General features: G+C 47.7%; 7 protein-coding genes across 7 annotated transcripts; 3 read left to right on the forward strand and 4 right to left on the reverse strand.

Annotated features, from left to right (window-relative positions):
• Positions 1 to 17: 17 nt before the first annotated feature.
• LOC119547007 (methylcrotonoyl-CoA carboxylase subunit alpha, mitochondrial) lies at positions 18 to 2,775 on the reverse strand. The gene is made up of 7 exons (XM_037853679.1): positions 2,654 to 2,775; positions 1,783 to 2,548; positions 1,217 to 1,723; positions 865 to 1,156; positions 626 to 813; positions 393 to 564; positions 18 to 338 (listed from the first exon to the last, which is right to left on the reverse strand). The coding sequence occupies exons 1-7, from the start codon at positions 2,692 to 2,694 to the stop codon at positions 208 to 210; spliced, it is 2,097 nt and encodes a 698-aa protein (XP_037709607.1). The 5' UTR covers positions 2,695 to 2,775; the 3' UTR covers positions 18 to 207.
• Positions 2,776 to 4,194: 1,419 nt separating this feature from the next.
• LOC119545668 (bromodomain adjacent to zinc finger domain protein 1A) lies at positions 4,195 to 10,044 on the forward strand. The gene is made up of 6 exons (XM_037851395.1): positions 4,195 to 4,686; positions 5,264 to 6,503; positions 6,571 to 8,879; positions 8,934 to 9,109; positions 9,177 to 9,612; positions 9,676 to 10,044. Exons 1-6 carry the CDS (start codon positions 4,565 to 4,567, stop codon positions 9,773 to 9,775), a joined length of 4,383 nt encoding a protein of 1,460 aa, XP_037707323.1. The 5' UTR covers positions 4,195 to 4,564; the 3' UTR covers positions 9,776 to 10,044.
• Positions 10,045 to 10,059: 15 nt separating this feature from the next.
• LOC119545669 (DDB1- and CUL4-associated factor 5) lies at positions 10,060 to 16,040 on the reverse strand. The gene is made up of 7 exons (XM_037851396.1): positions 15,345 to 16,040; positions 15,088 to 15,271; positions 14,545 to 14,811; positions 14,217 to 14,491; positions 14,030 to 14,160; positions 13,282 to 13,972; positions 10,060 to 11,070 (listed from the first exon to the last, which is right to left on the reverse strand). The coding sequence occupies exons 1-7, from the start codon at positions 15,559 to 15,561 to the stop codon at positions 10,619 to 10,621; spliced, it is 2,217 nt and encodes a 738-aa protein (XP_037707324.1). The 5' UTR covers positions 15,562 to 16,040; the 3' UTR covers positions 10,060 to 10,618.
• Positions 11,191 to 13,233, forward strand: LOC119551509. The gene has a single exon (XM_037860893.1). It carries the CDS (start codon positions 11,299 to 11,301, stop codon positions 13,231 to 13,233), a length of 1,935 nt encoding a protein of 644 aa, XP_037716821.1. The 5' UTR covers positions 11,191 to 11,298.
• Positions 16,041 to 16,143: 103 nt separating the features above from the next.
• Positions 16,144 to 17,333, forward strand: LOC119545671. The gene is made up of 2 exons (XM_037851398.1): positions 16,144 to 16,306; positions 16,449 to 17,333. The coding sequence occupies exons 1-2, from the start codon at positions 16,261 to 16,263 to the stop codon at positions 17,177 to 17,179; spliced, it is 777 nt and encodes a 258-aa protein (XP_037707326.1). The 5' UTR covers positions 16,144 to 16,260; the 3' UTR covers positions 17,180 to 17,333.
• Positions 17,334 to 17,871: 538 nt separating this feature from the next.
• On the reverse strand, positions 17,872 to 21,657 carry LOC119545670 (solute carrier family 52, riboflavin transporter, member 3-A). Its single transcript, XM_037851397.1, has 2 exons — positions 21,111 to 21,657; positions 17,872 to 19,478 (listed from the first exon to the last, which is right to left on the reverse strand). Exons 1-2 carry the CDS (start codon positions 21,224 to 21,226, stop codon positions 18,134 to 18,136), a joined length of 1,461 nt encoding a protein of 486 aa, XP_037707325.1. The 5' UTR covers positions 21,227 to 21,657; the 3' UTR covers positions 17,872 to 18,133.
• A 530-nt stretch (positions 21,658 to 22,187) lies between these two features.
• LOC119563153 (ferrochelatase, mitochondrial) lies at positions 22,188 to 24,193 on the reverse strand. The gene is made up of 5 exons (XM_037876412.1): positions 24,036 to 24,193; positions 23,599 to 23,977; positions 23,108 to 23,209; positions 22,730 to 23,051; positions 22,188 to 22,669 (listed from the first exon to the last, which is right to left on the reverse strand). Exons 1-5 carry the CDS (start codon positions 24,070 to 24,072, stop codon positions 22,355 to 22,357), a joined length of 1,155 nt encoding a protein of 384 aa, XP_037732340.1. The 5' UTR covers positions 24,073 to 24,193; the 3' UTR covers positions 22,188 to 22,354.
• Between the last annotated feature and the right edge of the window lie 74 nt (positions 24,194 to 24,267).

Genomic DNA, 24,267 nt, shown 5'->3' on the forward strand with positions numbered 1-24,267 from the left:
TGCTAAAAGATTCTTGGTTAACAGTTTAAAGACGTTTAATGCCGTGTACAAAATACAACAAAACTCCATTATATGGACAGGATTACTTATGATAATAAATGCACTTGGTTATCCCTGGAAGCAAAAGGGGTCATAAAAATATTTAGAATATTAACTTGTAAATAAATGCAACAAAATCCCTGGTACGCAGTTCGGGAATAAATCCTTTTACTTGGCCACCTCCTCGTCGACGAACGTAATCACAGCCGCTCCCTTGGCCACGTTGTCGCCCTCGGCTCCTCCGATCGACTTAATAGTGGCATCCTTGGGTGCTTTTAGGATGTGCTCCATTTTCATAGCTGTCAAACAATGAAATGTGGATTAAATGTATAGTTCAAATTAGAACTACATACCAATCAGCACGGCCAAGCTGTCACCCTTTTTGACCTGGTCTCCTGGTTTCACCAGAACCTTTTCCAAAACACCTGGCATGGGTGCCACCACGCGAGAGCCACCTTGTCCTGATTGATCGAACTGAGCACTCAAGAACTTTGGCTGCACCAGCTCAAAGTCAAGCTTGCCACTCTGCAAAAAGGAATCCATTCAATACAAGACCCATTTCCAGTTACGAAATCTCCGGACATACTTCCAAAAACAAACAGACACTGGGACCATCAATATTGGCGTTATAGGTGGTGATGTTGCTATCGATGTTGGCGCGGATCTTCAGACGACCGCCATCATCAACTCTTTCGGCCTTGATCGCCTGCCAGTCGCCACCATCCACCTGGATTTGCACATCTTCGCCGTCGAACTTGACAGCCACAGAGTAAACTGTAAGATTACGGGTTAGTTATGATTGATTTAAAATGGAATTGTATGCACCTTTCTCATTAGCTTTCAGGCTATAGGTGCGGATTAAAGAGTAGTTAAGGCGAGCGTTGGGCGTGGCGGCAAAAGGATCCTGCCCTTTGTTGCCGTTGCTAAAAGCTGCCTGCAACTCGTTAAAGACCAGCGCCAACGCAGCTTGGCTTACTTGCTGCGGACTAATAACAATTGGCGGGAAGAGCGTATCAAAGTGTTCATCGATAAAGCCGGTGTGCACGTTGGCCAGCTGGAACTCCGGATGCGAGGCTAGATCGATAAGGAAGTTGATGTTGGTGTCCAGACCAGAGATCTGGAATTTGCGTAACATTAGAGAAACCCCCACGGGAGAGCGAATCTTTCTCATACTCACATGATACTCTCCTAGACGAGCAACCAAGGAGTTCAGCGCCTGTGTGCGGTTTTCGCCCCAAACGACAAGCTTGGCAATCATGGGGTCGTAGTGCACAGACACCTCATCTCCTTCGCGGACACCTGTCTCCACACGCACATCGGCGGATGGCTGAGGAGTGGACAAATATCGCAGAGGTCCTGCTCCGGGCAAGAAGCCACCGCGCGGATTTTCAGCATAGATGCGGGCCTCGAAGGCGTGGCCTCGACGGGTAATCTCAGACTGCTTCAGCGGCAAAGGCTCGCCGGCGGCAATACGAATCTGCCACTCAACCAAGTCGGTGCCCGTGATCATTTCCGAAATCGGATGCTCCACCTGCAGGCGGGTGTTCATCTCCATGAAGTGGAAGGAGAGGTCCTCTTTGTCTAGAATGAACTCCACTGTGCCAGCTCCAACGTAACCCACAGCCTTGGCAGCTCGCACCGCGGCCTCGCCCAGTTCACGACGCAGTTCCTCGGACAAACCCGGCTGGGGAATAAACATTTACGTAAATTAACGAAATCCACTAGATGCTACGGTGCCCTTACAGCTGGAGCCTCCTCAATGATCTTCTGGTGACGTCGCTGCACGGAGCAATCGCGCTCCCACAAGTAGACAGCATCGCCGTACTGATCCGCAAAGACCTGAACCTCCACGTGGCGGGGCGAGCGGACGTAGCGCTCCAGCAGCACAGAGCTGTCGCCAAAAGATTTCTGCGACTCGTTGCGCGCTGAGTTAAGAGCGGTAAGGAAGTCCTCCTCCTTCTCGGCAATCCTCATGCCTTTGCCTCCGCCGCCACGCACGGCCTTGATCATCAGGGGAAAGCCAATGACCTGGGCCTCCCGCTGCAGGCACTCATCCGACTGATCCTCGCCATGGTAGCCATTTATGATGGGCACTCCGGCAGCGGCCATTATGGCCTTGCTGGTGCTCTTGATGCCCATGTCGCGGATGGCGGAGCTGGGCGGACCCATGAAGATGACGCCCTCGCGCTGGCAAAGCTCGGCAAATTCCACGGATTCGGAGAGGAAGCCGTAGCCTGGGTGAATGGCCTGGGCACCCGATCGCTTTGCTATGTCAAGGATGTGTGATCCCCGGAGATATGAAGCCGAGGACGCGGCCTCTCCGACGCGGTAAGCCTCGTCCGCCAGCTGCGTGTGCAGGCTCTTCTCGTCGGGATCAGAGAACACCGCTACCGTCCGAACTCCCAGCTTCCTTGCGGTCCGGATCACCCGGCAGGCGATCTCTCCACGATTCGATATCAGGATCTTGTTGATGGGCCGCACCTTTGGATTGGCTGCTGTGGCGAAGCACCTGCGGGAAAACAAAAACAAATTGGCAAGGTTTATGTAACAGTTCGTGGGTTGGAATGCGCCTGTTGATTCCAGGAGATTTGGGTGTGCCGATCTACATTCTTACCTGGCACTGGTGCCCAAGTTGGGCAGTAGTCTCGCATACATTCTAGCTGTGTTTAAATGCTAAAAACTATAAAAAATATAGTTTATTAGAGCAAGCGCGCGAACGATCGTCTCTTATCACAGCTGGAAACACACACACAAACTTGGTATTAGAGATGGGAATTTCACGTGTGGAAAGTTTGGAAACAACTACAAAATTAATACATCCGATTTTTAAAATTTCGTGTTTTAAGATATTTTTAAGAAGTATTTATTTGAGTAGAGACAGTTATTAATAATTTAATTATTTATGTATTCATTTTTAATACAAAAATATACCTGGTCTAATTTAAAGCCTAGTACTCAGATCGGCTAAGAGTTTCACTAGTCGAAAAATCTTATTCTTTCTAGTGTGACCGAAGTTTTCAAAGTTCACCCGCCATGCATGTGGCATGGTCTTACTGTCAAGCAGCTGGGTTTGTTGACAAACGGAAAACAAATCAATTGGAGCAATTTAAAAAAGAAGAGTCTGCTGGTGCACAAAGAAATTAAAATTAAAATAAATGAAATTTTCAACGAATGTTTTTATTTAGGTAAATTAGAAGCTTTAGGCTTCCTTCTCGTCCCACGCCATCTTTCCCGCGCCATCTGTAGTCCAGCTCCGAGCTGGCCAATAATGGCTGGTAATGGCTCCTCCAGCTGTCCCTTAGCGGGCGACCTTATTCCTCCTCACTATAGAAGCCGGCGCATCCTCTATCTCCGCCTCCATCACCAGCTGCCAAGTAGCTGGTGAAGGAGGAGTCCTCAATGGAGAGCTCGTCGAAGATCGAGCGATGTCCCATGTTCCTTCCCACTGGGATTCTCTAGTGGATCTTCTCCAGCGCTTCAACTATTCTGCTGATTTGCCCCGTTGTGGTATTGCTTCCTGTCGGTCAAGTCCAACATAATGGGCAACAGCTTGGTTCAGGCGTCCTTTTTTATCTGCACTGACCTCCTTTAGCCGTTTTTCGTCAATTTTTAATTTTTAAATTCCCCACCGCTTCTGCACGAACACCGCCAAAGATCAAATTTCTTATTCTTTGGGCCGCGGCTAACGGCGTTCATCGGAAATTCACTCGCGAAACCTGGTATTTTTTCTGGTATTTCCTTAGCTCATCTGAGTACCGCGCTGAAAAACAGACCCGACGAAAACCTTTAGCCGCCTATTTGCCTCTCGCTCACTCCTATGGTTAGCTCGCGGTTTTCGTCGATGTGAGTACTAGGCTTAAAGGAGTAAAATACATTTATTTATGTGGTTGGATCTCATAAAATTTTCAAAGGACTTTACTTAAGCTGATTGATTTAAAATATATGAAAAATAGTTCTATGGCACACTAATTTTACGCATAGACATTTGGAAAATTGTCTTATACAAGGGAATCCATTTTTAATAATATTAACGCTTTAAAGAATTCTTTTTTAAAGATCCTTTCCGATTTCCGAACGTTACTTAAATCGACCCTACTATCGGCCTATCGGGCTATCGGTTTCCTCTCGACCGCGTCGTTGGCATTTTCGCGAAGAACGGTAACATTTTACGGTAAAAATTCGCAAGGCGCGTGAAAATAGTTGGTGCGCTGGAAAATAAACAGATTCGAAGAGCTAATGTTGGTCAAGCCAGTCAAAAACACAGTGGAAAGTGCCGGAACAGTTTCGCCGGCCGACAGCTTGTGAAATTGCGACGGATCGCAACGCGCGTAACGCTAGAAAACAGTTTGCATCGAAGCCCCTCCGAAGAGGCGTGAAAAGGCGCCTTTTGCGTTTGTCGCTTGGCGTTGCGAAATCTATCGGTTCTGAAGCGCTTTGTGGTTTCGGGAGTGCTTGGCGTGCGTTCCCAAGGATTGTCATTGAAAAGTTGGAAATTGGGACATTCGGGAACACAAGAACAGCAAACATGCCCATCTGCAAGCGGGATGGATTCGACCTGAATCAGAAGGAGGGCAAAAACGAAACATTCCACGACAACGACCAGGTCTTCTGCTGCTACATCACCAAGCGCATTTTCCGCGACTATGAGTAAGTGCATCCCATTTTGCCAGCGCCCCCACCCCTCCCTTACGCCAACCCTTGCGAAGGGCGCCAAAGAGGACGCTGCGCTAAAGTATACAACAAAAGCGACGCTGCAGAAACATTTGCATTTGGATGTACGGGAACGTACATCCATCGTACATCACCGTTCGCTGTGTGTGTGAGTGCGAGGTTGCATCAGTGTGCGAGTCTCGTGGGCCTGGGGCAAAAAAACGCTGTTCGGTGGCGGGAAGAAATTACAGCTGCCGCCGCACAGCTGCTTGTCATGGCGTTGCCACCTGGCAGCAACCACTGCGCGCCCTTTTGAATTTTGAATTTGGGCTGTCCATCCGCTCCTGTTTGGTTATTTTCTATACTCCATTCCTTTTTATAACTTCTATCATTTCTTGTATGTACATCATTTATAAGTTTGAAACGACCTTGCCAAATGGCTTGACAAAGTTGTAAATTTTAATTTATATATGTGTCAGTGCGTTGAAAAGTATAATTGGCGACTATTGATAACTTTAAATCGTATTTGTGTCAGTGCATACATCCTGCTGATAAACATATTTCATTAACCCAGAAACTACTTCCGGCACGTGATGGTGATCAACTCGACGGTGTGGCAGTGCGAGGCCACCGGCAAGGAAAACCTCACCTTCGAGGAGGCGGTGAAGAGTGAGCGAGCGGCGCGCAAGAAGATGGAGCAGTTCAAACATAGCCTCCGGGCACCCGTCCTCCTGGTGGTGGAGCACGCTCGCCAGTCGGCGGTCAACACCCTGAACATTATGGTGGCCAAATTCCTGCGCAAGCGCTACTTCATCGGCGAGGAGGTGTCGGTGCAGACCAAGAAGAACGCCGTGTACACGGTGGTGGGCATCAAGTTGGACAAGAACATGCCCGAGCCGGGCAATGGCATCTACGAGGACACGGACAGCCTGGTCTACAGACTGCGGCCCAACAAGGGTGACGCCAGTGCGGAAATTGAGCTGCCCTTCAAGCAACTGCGTCGTTCGCGCATGGAGTTCAACATCGAGAACCTGAACATGTTCATCAAGAGCAATGTGTCGCGCGTTGATGGACTCCTGCGACCAAAGCCAGAGGCCTACAAGCAGTACGTGACGGATCCCGGCGTGAGCTTCTCCACCATCTTCATCGGCAAGATGCCGCGCTACTCGCCCGCCAAGATCAAGAAGCCCGACGCCAAGGACGCCAAGAAGCAGTCCACCCTCAACAAGTACATTGTTGCCGACGAGGCAACGGCTGCCAAGTCCAAGGCGAAGGCCAAGTCCGATGCCAAATCGCTGGCCGAGGAAATGGAGCGAGTGAAGCGGGAAAAGGAGGCCAAGCTGGTAGAACAGGAGAGGGAGAAGGCCGAAAAGAAGGCTCAGCTGATGGAGCGCGTTGAAAACGAATGCAATTTGCTGCTCCAAAAGACAGACGATCTGGAGCGAAACGATCAGAAGGTGCTGCCCCGCTATAAAAAGATTGTCACTCTGCTGCCCGAGCGCCTGCTGGGCGACGCCTTCATGATGCGCGAGTTCATGCACACTTACACAGGTCTGCTGTCCGGCATCGAGGTGTTCCGCCAGAATCTCAGTTTCTACGAGATGACACGAGCGCTAAGTGCCCGTGAGGTGGCGGGACCTCTGTCGGACATCCTCCTCGTACTGCTCGGCACTGTCTTCGATCTGCAGAAGGAGGAAGAGGAGGAGTGTGCAGTGACCTACCACGAACGGGCGGCCCAAACACATGAGCCCTACTGGAGTATGGTGAAGGCCGCCAAAAGTCATCAATACGCCAAGAGGCATTTTTCCTTCAAGGTAAATTTAGCAAACTTATCTTATATCCTAAAGGGCATTTTCTAAACTGAATTTCCACTTCCATTAGGTGAACGAACTCCCGCTGGACGCACTGACCCTCAGTGAAGTGCTACGCCTGCATCTTCTTGGGTCCGGAGCTATCATAAATGAAAAGGCGGAGCGGTGGAGAGTTATGTACCGCAACGGCTACTCGTCGAAGGAAGATCCTGGCCTGGAACTTCGCCTGCAGCAACCACACATTCTCCGCCTTTTGAAAAACCATTCCGTGTATCAGCTGAAGTTCAGGGATATAATACTCTTGATCCGCTGCCTGATGTCCCAGATTCTGACCTACTCGGGCACTATTAATCTTATTGAGGAGCGCATGGAGCAGACGGCGAAGGCCAAGCAGGATCTGAAGGCTCTGGTAGTCGGTGAAAATAAGCGACTGGCCGCCGTGGAGATCAACAGAAAGAAACTCACCCACACGCACCACCTTGAGGTTGGTGCCGCTGAGCCAGAGAAAAGGGAAGCTATGGTCGAGAAGTTAAACAAGAGCATCGCGGAGCTGCACGCCCAGTCAGATAACCAGCATCGCAAGCACGAACAGCAGGTGCTTAAGCTGCACACACAACTGTTCAATTTCTTGGTGTACCTTGGAATGGACAGATGCTACAGAAAGTACTATGTACTGGAGTCTATGCCGGGGATCTTTGTCGAGCATTCGCCGGACAGCATGGACACTTGCTTGGAGCAACCGCCAGCGAACAAGTCGCAACTGGAAATTCGTCAGCAGGCCACGTTGCCCAGAAGTCGCAAGGACTTGAGGCTATATCTTCTCAAGCTCTATGGTGAAGATGATAAGAAGAGCAGGAAGAAGGTCAAGCAATCGCTGGAAAACAAGGAGAACCAAGAGCATCGTCTTAACGGCAGTGCCGAGCCCATGGAAGTGGAAACGGATTCGCCGGAGGCTCCCTCTCAGTTTGAGCTGATGATGTGCAGTGGTGACAAGAGAAACTGCATTGTGCACGATCCTAGAAACGGGCAAAGACAGCGTTGGTCCTACATCTACAAACCCGAGGAGATCGAGGAGCTAATTAAGACACTGAATCCCAATGGTCTTCGCGAGTTCGAGCTACTCCAAGAGCTTACCGTTCTGCGATCCCTAATCGAACAGCATGTAAAGACATGCCCAGTGGAGCTCCTCACTCTGGAAAACGAGGCAATGCGGAAGAAGTTCATTGCGACGATGGAATCTGAAACTCACCGCAAATATAAAGAGGCAAACTTTGGATTGCCGAATGGCACTGATTTGAACGAGGTGATGCGCCTGCACCTAGTGGATCGGATTATTCAGTTTGAAAATGATATTTACACGGGCGATCTTGGCCGCCTGAAGGTCAAGGATATGGAAAAGTGGCGAAACGATTTGCTCTTAGGTAAATACGACCCACAGTGCAAGTTGCAGTGGGGCCCAGGCGGCAAACTAGAAGATGAGGCTGGTTCCGACAACGAATCCCACGACACTCACGAGGAGGATGATGTCGCTCTGTTAGGGAAATATGCCAGGAAGCCATATCGCGATCCTGGCATGTATTTGGCAGCATCTGAGGACACAGAGGCCCCACCAGACAGCGACGATGAGGAGGGGCAGGTTACTAACGCCGTTTCCATTCCAATTGCGGTGCACAACATGGCATCGGCTCTTCTCCAAGTGGAGCAGGCTATTGGAAAGCGATTCCTCAAGGAACCCTTCGGCATGAAGAAGTGGGACCCCAAACAGGAGTCTTTACGACTCGCTTGCGAATCGCGTCTGAACCAGTGGGAGGTATCGCTAATGGAGAGCACCAGCTTTGCCCAGGTGTTTCTGCACTTCAACATCCTGCACGACTGCATCCAGTGGAGGAGGTCTACCAACAAGTCCTTGTGCAAAGTCTGCCGGCGTGGCAGCGATCCCGAGAAGATGCTGCTGTGCGACGAGTGCAACGCTGGCACTCACATGTTCTGTTTGAAGCCCAAGCTCAGGTCAGTCCCTCAGGGCAACTGGTATTGCAATGATTGCGTGAAGAGTCTGGGTCTCAACGAGAAGGATAAAAAACAGGCGGAAAAGAAAAAGCGCAAGTTTATTGTAGAAGAGGAGGAGGAGCAAGAGGATGACGATATGTCAGATGAGGAGGACGAAGAGCAGGATGAGGAAGTTGCGGACGACAGAAGCGTGGCTTCCACTCACTCGTCTACGAGGGTCTACGGGCGAACTCTGAGGGGATCCCGCACACGACCCACGGGCAAGCGACTCACATCGAAAGAGATTGAAGAGGCCGCTCAGGAAGAGATCGAAAGCGAGGAAGTCAACGAATTCGATTCCATGACACCCGATGATGATACGGACGAAGAGTCGTAAGTTAGAGCTACGAGTCCATTGATGTAAAACTAACTTTATACTTTTCACAGCGATGACGAGAAAGTGTGTCAGAAGTGTTTCTACGACGGCGGAGAAATAAGATGCGCGCAATGCAAATTGTTCTTCCATTTGGAGTGCGTCCATCTCAAACGTCTGCCGCGTACAGATTACATGTGCAAGACGTGCAAGCCGGTGCAACATCGACCCAGGCGCCGGCACAGTAACAGTGAGTCCACTTGTATGATGTTCATAAATGTTGCCTACTAGCATCCCCTTTTGTTTTTTTCCCCCAGTGAATGGTGACGGTGACCACGATGAGGATGAGCCAAAAGCCAAGCGCTCCCGCAACTCTGTGCGCCTGTCAATCGACAAGTCCGCCCGCCAGAGCAACGGCAACAACAATAATAACAACAACAGCAGCACCAATAACAACAACCACCGGAGGAGCGGTCGCCGGACGAACGAGAACCTGCCATTGAACAGTGCCGCCTTATACGATCTGCTGGAGCAGATCATGAAGCACAAGGCCGCGTGGCCGTTCCTGCGCCCAGTGCTGACATCGGAGGTCCCCGACTACCACCAGATCATCAAGGCGCCCATGGATCTGGCCAAGATTAAGTCCAAGCTGAACATGGGCTCCTACCAGCTGAACGAGGAGCTGCTCAGCGACATTCAGTTGGTGTTTAGGAACTGCGATTTGTACAACGTGGAAGGCAACGAGATATACGAGTAAGTAGACCACGATAATCCCGGAGTGGGCTTGATCACAACCCTTGTATTTATCCCTTCCAGCGCTGGCTGTCAACTAGAACGATTCGTAATCGATCGCTGCAGGGACATGCAGCTGCCATTCAGGCCGAGCGATATGAACGGGGAAGTCGTAGCCTGCTGAGGCGAACGCTGATCTCCGCCAGCTGTCGTGTAAATTTATTAGCCTACTCTTAGCCGTAGTTGCAAACCATCTAGGTTTAAGCACAACCATTAAGTATACTTAAAGATGTTCCCTATGTTTAATCTTCGCATTTAGGTGCATGCCAGTTCAAAGTTCAACAAACGCACAAGCAAGAAAATTCTTATCTGTTACTTTTTGAGACATTATGTATTTTTAAATTATTGTAGACATTACGAAAATTCCACAATCAATAAAAGAAATGAGAGAAATCGAGCAACTTAAAATAAATTAGAAACGGAAATTTTATTTTGTGTTAGATAGTTTCAGATGAATCTTTAAAGTGGTCTTTGAAGTTAATCTGGAAACGCTTAACATATTCACATGCCTAGATTCAGTAGGGATTGAAATATTCTAGAAAGTAAGAAAAACTGTAGACAGAAATTAGTATTACCATAGTTCTGGGCAACTTCCCTAAAAAATAATATCTGCGATTCGATCTAAGAAACCGCAGGGTTTGTTTTAAATTGCTTGTTCGATCTGAACATTGAGAAATTGATATTTCGATTGGTTTTAAGGTGCTAGTTTTTAAATCACATGAGTTGTGTGTAAAAAAAAAACGTTTCGATTATTAAAACCTCACTTTTTTTCGTTTCCATTTTAACGAATTACAAAGTGACGGGCGCATTGTGGTGAATAATACTTTCTATGAAAGCTATAAACAAATACGTGTGTTTCAGCTGAGTTCCAAACTAAAGGTGGATGGGTCTTACAAAACCATATTTAAGCCTAGAACGCTATTTAAATTTAAATAGCTGGGAATCTTAGCTCCAGTATTGGTCCAACCTACATGGATGAAGATGAGGATGCTGTTGACTCTGTATTACAAATATCCGGAGTCAGACCAATGAATATCTTGTGATTGTGGTTGGACGTAAGCTGGCTGTTGTTGTTGGCCTCCAGTTCCGGCAGAAAAGGAAACGAACTGGAGGTGCTGGGTGCCTGGGACAACTGCGCCTCCATAGAGGTCATCGAAGTTGTGGAGGAACTCTCCCCTTCCTCTTCGGTGTGGACGCTTTCATTAGTACTATTGTTGTGATTGTCCCCTGATGACGGCTCCTCTTCGTCCGAGTCGTTGTTCCTTTCCAGATATTCGGTGTCATTAGAGGCACCACTATCGTCCATCTCGGTGGGACGCAGTCGAAGAGTCGTTCTCCTGTGCTTGGTGGTCGATAAACGCTGGCTCTTCAATTTTCGTTTGCGTTCCCTTTGCCCGATTCTGGATTGCAGCGTGTCAACTAGAAACGAGAAGACGACTTGGATTGGTTAGAAAGTAAAGTATGGGATGACTCCAATCCAATAACTCCAATAAGTTTCTTATTAATAAGACGTATATGATTACAGAAACGGAACAGAACTACATTGTCCAAGCATAAATGGGCAAGTCATGGGTCCAAGTCAAGTAGTGTCAACAAACCCCAGACATTTGCCAATAATTGTGGGTAGCAGTCCGCCCTCAGGTGTCAATGGTTCTGACACTAAGCAAACACTTCTTCAACTTGTCAGCCGACCTAAACCCTCGTATCCTGCCTATTGTTAGCTCCACAATCTCAGTCACAGGTTCAGTAACTCTTGATATGGCGACGACTCTGCAGCTAATTATGCTGGCTCTAGTGGGAGGAACCCTTGGTCAAGCCAATAACACGGACTACAAGATTGTTCTGTCCTCGATTTTGGGCCAGCTTGAGGGCGGCCTTGAACTTCATCTAGGGAATTCCGGAAAGGGAGCCAATGATCTTGTACACTTTATAATGGTGCAAGGGATGAACTCTCTTCAAATAAGTTTGAATCAAGAGGAAGAACCACTAACAGCGGAAACTTTACGACATAAATTTTACATGCTTGAAAACGTAGAGGAAATGCAAGGTATCCTAACGAGTTTAGTCAACACAGATGGCTTTTACATATTGGCCTTGGAGAAGGATACGCCTGAGGATGATGCAATCTTGATGGACTTTATGGCTAAAGTTTGGCTTGAGCATGGACACAGTCGGGTATACTATGTCCAGTCGAGGAGAGAACGGCTACTCCTCTATAATCCGTTTAAGCAGGGTTACGAAGTGGTCCAAGATCCCAAAACTTATGGAAGGATCTACAAGAATCTAGAGGGATATACTTTGAGGATATACATCTTTGATTCGGTTTATTCTAGTGTGATTGCGGATGACGAAAGCAACAAGGTACTGGCTATAAATGGAGCGGATGCCAAATTGGCCAAAACAGTGGCAAGGCAATTGAACTTTACGGCCGAATATGTGTTTCCGGATGACGAGTACTTTGGAGGTCGCCTGGCGGATGGATCATATAGTGGCGGAGTGGGACGTGCTCACCGTGGCGAGGTGGACATAATTTTTGCGGGATTCTTCGTCAAGGACTACCTCACCACCCACATCCAGTTCAGCGCAGCCGTTTACATGGACGAACTGTGCCTGTTTGTCAAGAAGGCTCAAAGGATTCCCCAGTCCATCCTTCCCCTTTTTGCTGTTCACTCGGACGTGTGGCTGTGCTTCCTGCTGGTGGGTCTCCTAGGAACCCTAGTCTGGCTTCTTCTGAGGGCTCTAAACCTGGGCTTAGGCATAGAACGATTACCGAATGGATCGCGGACTACAAGGACTAGTTATTTTGAAGCAGCTCGTCGTATCTTTATCGACACTTGGGTCGTTTGGGTTCGGGTGAATGTGGGATGCTTTCCCCCCTTCCACTCGGAACGCATCTTTGTGGCTTCTCTGTGCCTGGTGAGCGTGATTTTTGGAGCCCTGCTCGAGTCCAGTTTGGCCACAGTCTATATACGACCGCTCTACTATCGAGATCCGAATACCCTAAAGGAACTGGATGAATCTGGCCAGCCCATTTATATCAAACATCCTGCTTTCAAGGACGACCTCTTCTACGGCCACGATTCAGCGGTCTACCGTCGGCTGGATGCCAAGATGTTGCTGGTGGCCGAGGGCGAGGAGCGCCTCATTGAGATGGTGTCCAAGAGGGGAGGCTTTGCGGGAGTCACTCGCTCCGCCAGTTTGCAGCTCAGCGACATACGCTACGTGATGACGAAGAAAGTGCACAAGATCCCCGAGTGTCCCAAGAACTATCACATCGCCTATGTCCTGCCACGCCCTTCGCCCTATTTGGATGAAGTCAACCGTGTCGTGCTGCGCCTGGTGGCCGCAGGAATCGTGGGTCTGTGGACGGCCGAGGCGAAGGAGCGCGCCAAGTGGAGCATCCAGCGGTTCCCCGACTACTTGGCCGAAATGGACGTTGGTCGGTGGAAGGTGCTGACCATGTCCGACGTCCAACTGGCCTTTTACGCCCTCACCATCGGATGTCTTCTCTCGGCTGCTGTGTGTGTGGCGGAGATCTTCTTAAGGCGAAAGCGAATACCAATCTTTTTGACTCGATTTTAAGTAAATGTTTTTGGTACTTAGTATTAAAGCCGAGGTAAACAAACTCACCCGCTTTTAGTTCCGGAGCTCGCCGAGGACTCCGGCTGAGCTGATCGCAGGTTCGACGTCGCTGCTCCCGAGCCGCTGCCTCCGCCGACGTGGTGGGCAGCTCATCGTCTCTAAAGATGCGATGAGTCTCCTCCAACCAGTCGCTGATCCGCGCCTGCGTGGCAACCTGCTTTTGCTCGCTGAGGAGCCTCTGGAGCAACTGGTCAACGTTGCGCGGCTGTCCAGTGGTGCCCCTCACCGCCAGCTGGAGCAGAGCTCGCCGCTTCTTGGCGATTAGGTAGAATATGCGATTCGGATGAGTCTGCCAGCTCAGTTCGCTGACATTGGGCGTGTCGACGTCCTGCTCGTTGTCCTCATCTTGGTCCTGATCCGGCTGAGGGTCCTGATCGGGTTCGCGCTCCTCGTCGCTGGGCTCCTCTGTGGCGGATGTGACCTCGCTCCGCTCCGTGGACGTGTCCGAGCTACTGCTGGAGCTGCTCTGGTTGTCCACGGTACTCCAGGACTCGAGCTCGCGCTGAACCAGCGTGTCGAAGAAAGCCAGCATCACCTGGTCCTCGTCCGTGTTGCGGGCACTGAAGTCCTGGGACACGTGATCCGAGGACTCGCGGTGCAGGGCACGGCTACAGTACGGCATGGTTTCGGCTTGTGTTAGGGCTCCCTCCCAACCCTGCTGGGCAAAGGGGCTCCACAGCTGAGTAGTGATGTATAGTGGATTATTTGGGCCATTCTAGTCATCCCTTTTACTTACTTTAATGATCTTTTCGACGCCGGAGGAGGCGAGCAAACAGCGCTGGCGGTTGTAGCGCACCTGGTTGACTATGGAACGGTGGCCGGTGAGGATTACGGGCTGGGTCTCCATCCACTGGTTCTTCTCCTCCACTGGGGGGTTAAAGAAAAATCACATAAGGCATCCAAGGGAGAGTTCACCGACTTACAGTCCACTCCGTCCAGCCGCCAGATGAACATGTTGAAGTTGTCCGACCCTGAGACCACCAGTTCGTCCTGCGGCCCCGCAAACGTGCAGCTCTTCATAGTGCAGGAGTTGAAGTACTCGTCGTGGTAGAAGGTGGCCACCGGCTCCGGCGCCCCGGGGCTGTAGAGGATCGGTGGTAGCCGGCGGTGCAGGGTGAGCAGCAGGGCGCCATTGCAGTTGAAGCGCACGCTCATGCAGCTCGGGGACTCTGGGATGTAGTTGTACTGGCAAAGGGCCCTGGATTACGAAATGTGAGTGAATTGATCCTTGGAAGTCCCGTGAGAACTTACTGCTGGTGGTGCCTCAGATCCCAGAGCATGGCTCCCCTTTTGGCATTGGCTGTGGCCAGGAAGTTTCCGTTCAGTGGATGAAACTCGACAGCATTGAAGGGCGTCTTGAATTTGGCCAGGGCCAGCGGTTCCGACTTCCCCACCCTCAGGTCATAGACTAGGATCTCGCCATGCTCCGTGGCCACGCTCAATAGATGCCCACTGGTCCTGTCCACACTCAAGCCGTAGACGGGTCCATCGTGCGAGAAGTGGTTGAGGATTTTTCCTCTTTATATTATAAGTAGGGAGTTAAAAGTTATTGCATAAAATGTGTTCCGAGGGGAATTAAAGTAGAGCAATTATATATTTACTTTAAAAAAATTTAATTTTAGTCCTCAGCATATTAATGCTTTGACACTGATATAAATTAATATACATAAAGGATAATGGTTTATGAGGAATCCGGTGAACCCTAAAGGTCCCTATGTTTCGAGTTAACATTTTAGAATAAACTACTATTTTCAGGTATATTGCTTTTTAAAAGATATCCTTTAAGGAACTCACGTTTCCAGGTCATGTTGGATGACCAAATCATCGTTTCCACCGGAGAAGATGTAGGTGTTTTGGGTGTCGAATCCCAGACAGAAGATGTTGCTGGCATGCTTCTCGTTCATGGATCGGGGCTTTCCCAATTTGGACACCACCTCGCGGTCGACGTTCCACAGCAGAACCCTCTTGTCGTCGCCTCCTGGCAGATTAATGATTAACATGGGTTAGCTAGGACGTCAGGAGGGCAGCTATCAACAGGTTGTTCCTCTCACCTGAGGCCAGGAATTGACCACACGGGCTGAACTCCAGGGCATTTACACAACCATAGTGACCGGTCAGGTTACGCTGATAGAGATTCTCCGCCGCACTCAGTCGCTCGCGGAAAATGGCCGAGGGAAGGTGGCCAGCCACCAACTGGTTCTCCCGCTGGCTGAGGGCCAGGTCCAGGTTACGGGTCTCCAGGGAGCGCAGGTTCCGCCAGAGGGTCATCTTACCGGTTCGGTCAAATGGTGTTCTTCACACGACAGTCGAGAGGCTACGGCTACACAGGGTGGGCTCCGGAATAAGGTTCTGTTGTGGTCTCCAGTGGGGCAGCGGTCCAAGCATATCGCTCTCACACTCCGGTGGTGCTGTTCTTTTTTTAGTCGAGAAAATTGTGGCTTCGGAGTGGAACCGCAGTACACTTTTTCACATCGGAACTTAACACTCAATTTCGCACTTTTAAAGGCCAGAAAAGCACATTAAAAATATATTTGCAGTTGGTAAAATTACAGCCAGAAAAGCGAACACATCAGAGTATTTTTCAGAGAACTGCGACGACTCGTTTCGACGGTTTTATCATCACATCGCATCGCCCTAATCAAAACTAAAACAGAAAGTATACAAACCGAGAAACCACCGAACAGCTGTTTGCCCAGCCAGTTACAGTGGTACCAAGGTGTTTGAAAATTGTAGATTAACCGGGGCTTGAATCTTGTGGACTACTGTGGACTATACGATATTACCTGTTCCAATAAGTGCAGTGTTCAGAAAATGCATTTTAATTTTTCATCTGTATACCCTAGAGTTTTACGTATCGAAACTGTATAACATCAACAGAGGTAGTCAGTTTAGATCAGATTTTGTAACCAGAGTTTCGTAAATTTGTTGTGTTTTTTGGAAGACCCTAGTTGACTTAAGAAAATCGTAATGGCCGACAATAATACGATGTCAGAGACCGAGGAAATGATTCCTGGTAAGCTTTTCGGTTTGGAAAACACTCCCCCAACGCGATACCTTTAAGTATACACAAATATCTTGGATATTTTCAATGCAATAGTAAACCCCTTTTTTGCCTAACTTGTATACCCATACTAACTTCTTAATATATACCCCAGTTTTTCTGGAGAATGTAGATGAAAAGGAGCAGGTGCGTCGGATAAGTGCCTACCTCCAAAACCTGCGAGATCGATTGCGAGAGGGCATCCAACAGCACCAGATGGTCGTTCAGTCTTCGTTGCAACTACTTAAGGAGGTGGGCGACGTGAACAACATGATGCAGTTGGCGAGGAGTGGCCACCAGCCCCAGGCCACCAAGATCCGGCGCCTGATCATGGGTTTCGAAACGGCTAATGCGGCGAACGCCCCGCAAATCCCCACTGTGGCAGGTATAAGTTTGCCCTCGGATTTGTCCGAGATTCATGGACTTTTAGTGGAGTTCGAGCACCTCAATGAGAGCCAAGTTTTGCGGGAGAGCCTACTCAGCTTCAAACGTGCCCGGGAATCGCTGGAGAAGGTTCTCGGCTTTCTAGAGAAGATTGGCAACGAATCTCCAAGGCCATCTCCTCAAGGAAGCCAGCTGTTTGGGAGTCCAAGTGCCAGTCGCAGCCTCCGCGAGAAGATCGAGGCCTTCAACAAGGTCTTGGAGGCGGCTCCCGAGAAGTTGGGCGACACCTGCCGTCACTTCACAGAGTGCTTCTGCAGCTGCTGCAGCTTAGAAGAGTCCCACGAATCTGGAGGACAAAAACCCCTCCCTGTCGCCTCGAAAACCAATTCGGGATACGAAGGTGACATCGACAGCGAGGTGGAGCAGGCGGATAAGTTCACCTCCACGGAGGCCGTTCTCTAAATGATTGGCTGGTAATGAACTCAAAAAGTCTGTCGCGGAAAAAGGGAATACAAATTAAAAGTATCTTTTGGATGACTGCAAAAAGTTTCAAGATAAATATTTTACGTTTTATGGATATACAGGACGAATATAAAGAATAAAAAATTAAAAAAAAGCTCATGACTCGTCCATTAAAATCATCGTACACTAAGAGTAGAAGTTGGTATAAGAATGATGTAAAAAAATCAAATCTAAGTTTTTAAAATTACCGACAGTCCTATAAAATTAGTATACAGAATGACTTATCAAAATGATCGTTAAATACAAATATTGGATAAATGTTGCTTAATTAATTAGTAGTGCTCCAGAGATTTGTTATTTACCTTGTAAACAAATAATGGTATATGAATTGTACAACACAAAATAAGCTTTTCAAGACTAAGTTTAATAACTGGATGTGGGATAATATTCAATAAACTTATGTTTCTAGCTAAAAGTTCGTTACTTAACATACATATATACCGTCTGAGATGTTAATCAAAATAAACAAGTTGTATCTGAAATATTAATTTGCCTCTGATGGTATCTCAGGGGCAAACAGAGGTAAATGCTTCATTATTTTGTGACAAGTGTTCATGCTTGGGCGGGCTAACTAGGAACTCCTTTCGAGTGTTAAAATATTACCTCCGAGCATGAGTAAAAAATCAAACTCGTTCAGGTAATAAGGTATTGTCTTCATTGTGACGATTGAGGTGGAATTACAAATATGAAAATATCACACTAAAGGCCGTTTTGTTGCCTGCATGTTAAATTAAAATTAGGTTTTAAGCCTAGATACCGTATGGAACATTAGAGTTTAAAACATATGTTTAGTTTAACATCCAAGCGAGTAACTGGGCTCAAACTACAGTAAAATCATCTATAAAATCACGATGCATCCCTGGATATTCTGGCTCGGCCGAATTCACTGCGAAGTCAGCAGCTCGACTCCGCGGCCTGAAACAGATCCGAATAGTTGATGGCGAAGAAGATGGCCACCGCTCCAATGGCAGATCCCAGTTGCGTGATGGCGCCCACCCAGACCAGCGACTGTCCGCCCTGCGCCCGCATCACTGTGGTGATTCCCAGTTTCGTGTAGCTCACAATTCCCACCAGCAAAGTCCAGGCTGTAACGACGAGTATGGCACCAATGGTCTGGTCGTGAAGTGGTGGCAGAGGACTCATTGCGGCCGTTGTGAAAACATAGCTGGTCAGCAGACCCGCCAGGATAGAGAGCACTGTGATGATCCGCAGGGATGTGAAATGCAGGAACATGGCCATAAAGCAGGCCACCGGATTGGCAATCACACTGAGGGTGGCCGCCAGATGATAAGCTTGGGATCCGTACGGGGCACTGGAGTAGGACTGTATGCTGCCAAACATTCCGTTGCTGAACAGCGAAATGGCTCCGATCAGCAGGAGCAGGTACGTGTACTGTCCTTTGCTAAGTTTTTCCGCCTTGGGCTGGTTATCCGCCTCTCCGTACACGTACTTGTTGCCCTCGCTGACGGTCACCTGGGCGTACTCCCTCCTGGCTACGGGAAGCGAGTTCAGGAGTGCATAGCCCACATAGGCGAGCACCATCAGCGCGAAAAGGATGAGGAAGAAGACTCGGGTGTCGAATCGTGGCGGTGTCTTTTGTAGTTCGTAGATCTCCTGTCCAGTTTCAGTTACATTGACCAAGACACAGTCGCCACTCTCGCCAATTCCTTGGATTAAAGCGAACACGCTGGGCAGAAGTCCACTCAGGCCCTCGCCAATGAAGTAGGTTACCATGTACTGCTCCTTGAAGCGACCCATGTAGGGCATAAAGAGCACCGAGCTTGTGCAGGCATTCAACGCCGTGAAACAGGTTAGCACAAATAGGGCCAAGCTGTGATCCGTGCCAGCCACTGGAGCAGTTTGGTTGTAGAAGAACGCCGTCAGCAAGCAGGAGAAGGCTCCCACCAGGAGCACTCCGTGGATGGTCCACCCGTCATTCAGCTTTTTGGGGGAATACTTCTGGATGGCCGTGTAGAGCAACGGGCCGAGGTTGCCAATCTGCACCATAACGCTGAGATAGGATGGTAGACTCCAACCCTCTGGAGCCTCGTCCACCAGTAGGGGAAGTTGGATGAAGGTGCCATTCACGCCTAGCCAGGTTCCTATGCCAAAGAAGATGGCCAGCACGTCGACGATCCAGCTCCGGTTTCTCAGCGAGGTCATGTCCATAGTTTTTTTTGGGCTTCCCCAGTTGAGGAACAAGCTCAGCTCACTTTTCTTGGCTTCAAGCGAAGGGCATCTGTGGAAGGAAGTAGAAAATTAGATAGAGTCTAAGTAATATACATCTTAAATAAGGTGTTAAACTGATTATTATTATGATTATTCTAGAATTTGGATATTTATGTATAACAGACTGAAAAGAACTTACCAGTTCTTTTAAACAAACACAGAACATATTTTGTATGTAATACCGGTGTATTTATGTGTGTATACTCTTGTAATATAGCTAATAACAATCTGAGTTCTACCTCATACTGCTCTGAATTCATAAAAAGCTATTTCAAGCTTGCAACACTGTAGACTACTATTTGTATAGGTTTATGGCACCCATGTCAAAATTCCCTGTTAATTTCGCCCAATGGTTCAGATAAGCCTTAAAAAGTCTTGATAATGAGCATATGGTATTTACAGTGCATTATGTTTGTCTTTTGGACAGATTACAGTGTTTCTGTGGTTTTACGTTACACTTGGGTTCCACACGGAAATATTGTGTATGTATATGCTATCAAAGGAATATTTACCGAGTATTAAATATATTAATTGTACACTTATGGCATGTAGTAATATTGGTTGATCTAAGAAATTGTACTTTTTCTGGGCACGTCGAGTTAAAAGATTAGATATATAACGACGCAACCACTTTTAAAATTTGCCACAGTAAGCGATTGGATATATCAAATAACCAATTATGAAACTTAAGAGGTGGCTGGATATATCTCAGCACTAATCTTATTTTCAAGTGATATTGAGTGGTGTGCCGGTGGTCACATACCTCATCTAATCTGCTAATTCAATTATTTTGTGACCAGCCGACTGGAGTGCCGTTGTCTGCACGTATCTGGCTGCAGGCGATAAGAATCACAATCGGAAACCTCGCATTGCAAATCGAATATAGGAAAGAATTTCATCTTAAACCATCACCCAAACTTATATGACATATTCAGCTTCGGAAGACATTAAACAAGTCCGATAGATTGTTGACGAACTGGTAAAAAAGTAAAATATGGAAAAGACAGTCGCAATAACTTTGCCTAATGCGGAAATCGGATCAGACCCAATTTATATCTCATTGATAAAATGCGCCAAACTTTCCCTTACGTTTAAAGTGCAATCGTTCTGAAAAATGCATACTCATGGATATTAATTGAATTTTTTTCCTGGTCAATATCAATATCAATATCAGATATGCAACTATTTTCATGAATGTTTTCTGGTGATTAGAAACTCGAAGTTTTAGTTTGCTACATTTACACTGTTTACAAGATCGATACGGTTACGATTAAATTTGTTCAGTACAAGAATTTAGAAATGTAGACTTAAAAACCCAACAGAGTACTACAATTTTTGAATTTCGAAAATAATCTGCTGTTTGTGCGAAAGAAAGTTGTAGTTTATTTCTTAGTAATCCAATTGTGAATATTTTTTCCCAATATTTCTGATAAAAAATACATTTTTCGCTACACAGATTTGACAATCTGGGGTTAAGGCTGATGCGTCACGAAATGGTCATAAAACATAATGTCAGACTAAGTTAGAGAAAGAGAGGGAAGAAAGCCAGCCTGCAGCTTTTAAACCCAATTTCAAACTGGTTTTCTCTCTATAGTTGGAGAAAAGCGTAAACAAACCCAGAGAAGAGTAATACGGCGCTTACCTGGCGAAATCCGCGGGATTCGGAGCGGCGTCGTCCAACGTCGAAATCTGGCCGTAGACTGGCCCTGCCGGATTCGTGGATCCAGCAGCTCCTCGGCTTTTGTGGTACCTGCTCATTTTCGGATTCCGAGTGTGCTCGTCGAATTAATTTATGATCCCTGTGGCGAGGCGATTAGATTTCTCGGTCCAGGCCACTGTGGACAAATGCGCCTGGTTAGTTGTTAAAAATCAACGGCTCAATTGGCGAGATGTGGGAAATCGAAGACAATTGGCTGGTTAATTTCCGTGAGAGCCGCCAATAAATACAAAGTCGAAGTTCCAATTTGGAGGCCCGAGAAGTCTAAATTATGCAATGTTCTGGGAATTTCCATAGACCGTGCTGCAGGATGTGAAATGCAGAAGTTGGAGTGTCCGAGAGGGGAGTGTTCTGAAGGCGAAGAAGAGACGTCCAGCTTTGGCCAATTTGGTCAGCCATTTGAACAATCAAAAGTCGAATTTCATTTAATAAACATCTGGGGCAAATTGACAGTCGAACAGCTGTTCGATGAAAAAATACTAAAACTGAACTACCTACCGCACGTGCGACGACAAGAGAAAGAGAGCGTAGCTTTTGTTATGGTTATCGTACTGAGTACTTCATTTTGGTAGGGTATATTAGTTGATATTCAATTAAATTTAAATTATTAATATGTGTAGTAAAACCTATAATAAGGTCTTAACTATTTTAGCTATACTCTAAAAATTCGATGTTTTTAAATGGCCTGTTATATGTAGGTAAAAATTATTTTTAAAAAAGCTCTGAATTTCAATTATTTAGGGGTATGAGGAAGGCTATATTAAATACATTTAACTTTATATGACCCATCATCAGTCAGACAAAAATCATGATGATTGGTTAATTATCAATACTTTCATGCTAGCTAAATGCTAAAAATGCATATCATACCAAGCTATAGATAATATTGGTGGTTACCAAAAGTTACATTTCGCTGTGATCCATAGAAGAGATTGTTGCTCTCTGTCCAAGCGATCGATGTTATTCTATCTAAGCCAAAAGAAAGCTGCAAACACCACTATGCACTTTTGTTACTGTTCAACAGTGTCTTTTATTAAAGCGCCAGTAATGAAATATGTGAAAACCAATCCCCCAGAAACCCAAATGAATGCACGAATGTTCGCCCCAGCTGGAGCACTTGGAATGCCTGTCACGCAGCGCATCCCAGTCCCGCGAATCGCCTCGGTTGCCTAGTTTGAGCAGAGCTGTCGGTACCAGCTTTTGCTCTCCCTGCACTTTGGATTGGAGCACATGGGGCAGCGCATGAGGAACTTGGGATTGACCGACTGCTGTGACTTCAGGTGGTCTGCCACAATGTTGCTCAGGGCGTCGATGAACAGCGGGTGGTCGTTGGGGGCCGCCGCCCGCCTGATCTCTTCCACGCCCACCTCCTTGGCCAGTTCGTCGCAGTACTCGATGTCCAGCTCGTGCAGCGTCTCGATGTGCTCGTTCACGAAGGCAATGGGCACCAGGATGAAGTTCTTGAGGCCTTGCTTGACATAGCCCTGTGAAGATTGATTGGTTTTATAACTTGATCCATTGGAAACTCCTTATTCGAGTCGCACCTTGATGGCATCATCTGTGGCGGGGGCCAGCCAGGGCAACGGGCCCACCTTGGATTGCCATGCCAGACTGTAGGGATTCGTCTGGCCCAGTTCCTGCATCACCATGTGCACGCTAGCCCCGATCTCAGAGGGATAGGCATCGCCACGGCTCACAGCCTTCAGTGGGAGAGAGTGGGCGGTAAAGAGGATGACCACATCGTTTCGCTTTGTCTCCACGAACTTGGCCAGTTCATCGCGAATTCGCTGGGCAAAAGTCTTGATAAGGAGAGGATGGGTGCCCCACCGGTCGATGATGCTCCACTTGACGTCCGAGGGCAGGTTACTGGAGGGAAGAAAGTGTGAATTATCACTGAATTTTGGTAGGGATCAATTACTCACTTGCTGCGGTAGTGGGTGAATATGGAGTTGAAGCTGGATCCGGAGGTTGCGCAGCTGTACTGTGGATACTGCGAGAAGAGGACAATGCGCTCTGGTTTGTCGCTGCAATTAGATAAGATAAGATAAAATTGGTTAAGCCGAATACCCATTTTTAATATAAAAACAAAAACAGCCTAATGGTATTTAACACTTTTGAGAACAAGGGGTATTTCGTACTTACAAGGAGTCACGCAATACAATGATTAGTGTACCTATTATTGACCTCATAAATAAACATTTGAATGAATAAATGGACAGAAAACGTACAAGTTAAGAATTATACATATATGTATACTGTAAATATATAGTTTAAAGAATGTACTTTGGGGCAACTATTTAACACCAATTTAAACTATGCATTTTTAGCTCAAGAGACTGATGGTAATAAAAACCAATTTCAAGAACCTTGCCATGTTTACATCACTCTTTTCCGGCTTCCCGACCCCACTCACTTTTCGATCTCGGCCAGCGTGTTCTCGGTGAGCGGATTGACGTAGCGGAAGCCCACGTAGTGCTTGTGGGGACCCGTCTCCGGGGAAATCCTGTCCAGTTGCTCGCACATGAGCTGGCCCTGCAGCTCGGTCCACTTCAGGATCGGGGAGCCCCCGCCGATCTCCTTGTACTTCTTCTGCACCTCGGGCGTCCTGCGCTGGGCAATCCACGGACCCAGGCGGCTCTGCACGGGCAGCTGGATCATGTCCCGGTCGGTCATGATGCGGAGCAGGTAGTCGTGCACCTGGTCCGTGTGCGTCGGTCCGCCCATGTTGAGCATTAGGATTGCGGTCTTCGGCTTCTGGCCGCTCAGGTGGCGAACGCCGCCCGCCAAGCTGCCTGTGGGCGGAAGGGGTCAAGCAGCTGTGGTATACATTATCAACACTCATGTGCTCACCTGCGAGTCTGCAGAGCTTCGTGTTATGCAAAAACATTGTTTAAGTTGACCCAAATAACCGCTATTTCAGGAGGTGTTTTTTATCCCAACTTATCGGACTATCGAACCGGTGGCAGTGATACCGCATTTCGACAAATCGGTGTTTTTGGTATTTTGTATTTTTCAATAGGTAACGCTCGGACTAGGGATGCAAAAACATCGATGTCACTATCGATACTATCGATGTTTTTTA

Source organism: Drosophila subpulchrella, chromosome 3R, assembly GCF_014743375.2.
Source record: "Drosophila subpulchrella strain 33 F10 #4 breed RU33 chromosome 3R, RU_Dsub_v1.1 Primary Assembly, whole genome shotgun sequence".
Classification (NCBI taxonomy): domain Eukaryota; kingdom Metazoa; phylum Arthropoda; class Insecta; order Diptera; family Drosophilidae; genus Drosophila; species Drosophila subpulchrella.